Here is a 4,680-nt window from a genome sequence, read left to right as displayed (position 1 = left end):
TTATAGTAAAGGTACAATTAAAAAAATCATTATGACAAAGCGATCCTAATTGAGAATACTAAACTAATGGTTGTAATGAGTAAATATAATTTTCTTTTAAATAATTATAATCAAAAACAAAATAATATAAATTTTAAATATCAAAATAGTTTTAACGAAAAGTTAAGATAAATAAACGCAACTATAAATTCTATATTAAGTTTTATTAAATTTCTATATTGCTATAATGATTTCTAAAATTTTAGTTAGATTATAGAATAACGTTGAATATTTGATATTAATATTCAAATTATTTAGATTAAACATAAAACGGAAAATTTGTTTCAACGAACAATGATTTGTAGTTATTGATGAAGAGACAAATATATAGCTTTCAAAAGACATAACTATTTAAATAGTCACACCTATTAGAACGAAAAGTTGTGATGAAAAAATATGAATAAAATATAGTGAAAAGACACAACTCTAAAATAAACAGATACAACTAATTGAGTTTAAAAAAACCAAATAAAAAGAAATTTCTTACAAAAAATACTAAGCAAAGTCACAACTGTTGTTTGTATTTATTCAGATTGTTATTATTATTTTTGAATATTAAAATATTTCTTTAACAAAAATTTACGATAAAAATATTCGCAACTGTAAATTATATATTAAGTTGTATTAAACTTCTCTATTGCTATAATCATTTCTTAAATTTTAGTTAGATTATAGAATAACGTTGAATATTAAATATTAATATTTAAATATTTAGGTTCAACATAAAATGGAAAATTTGTTTCAATTCAACGAACTTGTTAGTTACTGATGAAGAGACAAATATAAAGAGAGTTCACAAGATATGACTATTTAAATAGACACACCTATTAGACCGAAAATTTGTGATGAAAAGATATAAATAAAATATGGTGAAAAGACACAACTTTACAATGAACCGATACAACCGTTTGAATTAAAAAAAAATTATGAAAAGGTGCTACAATTACAATGAACAGATACAACTGTTTGTGTTTGCACTTGATTTCACCTTATAACCCATATAAACTGCTTTTAAATCGAAGATATCTTTATTACCATATTTTAAATTAACTAAAAGTTGTAAATTAGATTCATCATTCCAAACTTTTTTTGTTAAATCAAGTATTGGAAGAGTTTCTTTACTTTTAAAAGAATGAATGCTAGAGAATAATTTAGAAAGTTATAAAAACTTTTGTTATTAAAATTTTATATTAATTTGTGTGATGGCAAAAAAATGAAAACAGTTCAAACAGACAAATATATATAGATTTTAAAAGATATGAATATTTGAATAAACATAACTCTACAATGAACAGTTACAACTTTACAAAAAAACATTTACAATGAACAATCGCAACTTTTTATTTCTTTTACTGTTTAGAGAAAGGCAACTGTAAATATTTTCTATCAAAAATATAAAATATAGAAAATTTGAATACAATGATGAGAAGTCATTTATATATAAATTTGAATAGACACAACTCTATATTTAACAGACAACTTTTTAGAGAGACACAACCGTTGAAATTAAATATATATATATATATTATACAAAAATGTACGACGTAAAATTACAACTATTGTTCGCATTTATTCAGATTGCTATTATTATATAGATTATTAGTTTGTTTTAAAACTTATATTTTTAATGTAATTAACTACTCTTCATGATCATGATCAGAAAGTTTTTTTCATTAATTGTACATTTGTACTCCCTAAATACTATTGACATGGACTTTAAATTTTAATAAAAATGTTGTCACCTGTGATTTTGATATAAATGATAGTGTCCACGTCTAAAGGCTTTTGCAATCATATGTTTTCTCTGCCGAATCTTCTTTAATAAACTAATAAAATGGTAATTTGACAATAGATTGATTATACTTATTCTATGCGTAAACATAACTCCAATTTGTTCTTAAAATTTAAAACTCGAATTATAAAATGAAGAGTTTAAGAGGTGTGGTTGTTTTGGGGATATTGGGATATATAGATAGGGCAACCCCAATATAATCGAATGAAAAAGTCACGAATTAGTCACTAAACACTTTAGTCAGAATGACCCACTCAGGTAATTAAGATTGTACATTATCTTCATGCGAGCGAAATAATTAAAACTGCAAAATTCTTCTCCCTTAAATGTTCACAATAATAATGAATGGAAATAGACAAAATAGGCTATGGTCAAGACATAAATCAAATAAATAAAATCAGTTTCTTCCGTTCTTTTAACAGTTCGCATATTAGCCCCCCGTGAGACTTCAGGGCATAGCTTTTAGCATCTTGATCTTAGTTCAGGGATTCAGGTCTCACTTTAACACCATCGATCACAATGCCACCTTTTAGTTGATACCCTTTTACCTCCGTGAGACTCATAATGATCTCATCATCTTCTCCTTCTCGGGTCTCAAACTCTCCTAACTCAATCTCCATCCACCCGTCGTCTCTACCTTTCGGCTCTCTCCTTTTCCCGTCCCCGCTAACCGCCTCAACTGTCGTGGCCATTCGCTCTTCTCGGTTTCCGTAAAACAGCCGCTTCATTTGTTGTTTCTTCTCATCCAAGCAACATAGATAAGTTGCACTATTACTAACTTGACCATTCTTGGATTTAACTGAAGTCTCCGCCGGAACTAGGTCTAGTCCGTAAGCGCCTTTGGTTACTTTCATTATCAGATATGCTCCGCATCTTGTGTTCGGTGATAAAACTCCGGTTTGGATTTTACCATTGATTTCTAATCGATCAGTTGTTATAAGTTCAGCTGACTCTGAAAATCTGAAAATTTGAAAATATATATTTAGTAAAAATTATTTGGAAGTGAAACATCTACTATCCATGTACACTAAGCATAAATTAATAGTCATTTTGAGAAAAGATATTGAAAACTGACCTAGAATCTGAGACGTTGCTCCAAGACCAGTACGATGAATGGTCACTATGAGTCATGGAAATATCTCTTGCTGATAACATGTAGGAAATTTTCCCGGAAAATTTATTGATCTTGAACAGCTGAAATTGCATCATATAAGAAGATATTATTAGTTCAAGTAGACTAAAACAGAAGTCCTTGTTTATACTTTAAATTAACTCATAAAATCGAACCTTTTGAGCATTGTCGATGAGAATGGAATCGCAGATCGATCTATAAATCTCCTTTTTGGACATCAAACCTTGATGACGGCCAGTAGACTGAGAGATGAGGCTTTTGTAATCGGAAGGTAAAAAATTTGCCCATACGAAGTCGGAGTCTCCGGCTAACCGAAAAACCGAAGAGACCTCCGACGATGTTAATACATCTGCTGGAGAAGTGAAGGCAAGAATACTGGCTACGCATGCTTCTGGTAACATCATCTTCTTTTTTCTTATATGCTAGGTAAAATAATTTTAAGAAAGAGAACTGTACTGAGTTTTCAGAATTTTGTTTTCTGGTTATGGGATTTGCTTTGATTTTTGTAAGTTGTAACTGTGGTATATAAGTTATGCCTGGAGATAGACATGGTGGGTATATATAGTGATGCTTGGCATATTTCTACTACCATTTTGGACCAATGGTCAAAATATTCTCAATTTAAATATTAAAGCGTTTGGTTGTTGGCCAAAAGTAAAAGATTGGCCTTCCAAAAGAGAAAGTTCACGCGCAAGAGGAAATTGTGCTATGAGTTATATGTACGTTGACATTATAACGTTTAGAGACTCATGAGTTACGAGACCAAATTACGAGACCAAATATAGTACGAGACCAAGTATGTCATTAAAATCCCTAAATTAGCATTTTCGTTGATTTAAAGCACAAATTTTGGATTTGGAGGTAAAAAAACACAAATCTTTTGTTGACTTCCAAATAATTCTCAAACTCTTGTTGACTTTGCCTTTTGAGGCACAACGTTAAGTAGCCAAACCGAAAATTAGACGTAGTTAATTATCTGTTAACGAGATCCGTTAATAGCAAAACAACACTGTTTATAACACCCTAAAACCCCCAAATTGAGAAATCGATTCTCATTTTCCCCAAATTTCAAACCCCAATCGATAATCTCTTTTCTTCTTCGATTTCTCTTTTCTTCTTCGAGTTCAACATATGAGTTCTAGCTCAGAGACATCGATGGTAGCTTTGTTTGACCGTGGAGTGCCAGCGAAGTGTGTTTGTGGAGCCGGAGTCATCAGTTGAATTCGAAGAAGAAGATCCAATCGAAGAAGAAAGGAGGAATCGCAAATTAGGGTTTGTGATTTGGGGATTTTAGGAGGAATTGATAATCGGGTTCGATTTAGGGATGTAATTAACGGATCTCGTTAACGCCTAATTAATCCGTTTAATATCTCCGTCTGGCCAGTTAACGTTGTGCTTCAAACGGCGAAGTCAACAAGACTTCATGATTTAAATAGAAGTCAAGAAAAAAGTGAGAGTTTTTTCAATAAATGAAGACTTCGTGATTTAAATCAACGAAAATGCTAACTTGAGGATTTTAATGACATTTTTCCCTTTTTTTTTTGTCAACAGTTCTGTATTTCAAACCAAACAATCTTGAGGACAAAAAAAAAAAAAAAACCACACCAACTGTTTGTACAAACCTGATCAAGAATTCAACTAGTTGTACACGTTGTATTTGAAAAAATTGTTTGTTGTTCGTTGTTTCCTAAAGAAACAAGGGATTCTTACACAAAAT

At 30.5% G+C, this 4,680-nt stretch overlaps 1 protein-coding gene across 1 annotated transcript; it reads right to left on the bottom strand.

Moving 5' to 3' along the window:
• Window positions 1-2,126: 2,126 nt before the first annotated feature.
• Window positions 2,127-3,503, bottom strand: LOC104787379 (F-box protein VBF-like). Its single transcript, XM_010512950.2, has 3 exons — window positions 3,119-3,503; window positions 2,907-3,025; window positions 2,127-2,791 (listed from the first exon to the last, which is right to left on the bottom strand). The coding sequence occupies exons 1-3, from the start codon at window positions 3,365-3,367 to the stop codon at window positions 2,308-2,310; spliced, it is 852 nt and encodes a 283-aa protein (XP_010511252.1). The 5' UTR covers window positions 3,368-3,503; the 3' UTR covers window positions 2,127-2,307.
• Window positions 3,504-4,680: the final 1,177 nt, after the last annotated feature.

The sequence above is a fragment of the Camelina sativa genome, chromosome 5 (assembly GCF_030686135.1).
Source record: "Camelina sativa cultivar CO46 ecotype springtype chromosome 5, ASM3068613v1".
Lineage (NCBI taxonomy): Eukaryota > Viridiplantae > Streptophyta > Magnoliopsida > Brassicales > Brassicaceae > Camelina > Camelina sativa.
This window is presented reverse-complemented; position numbering and strand designations above follow the sequence as displayed.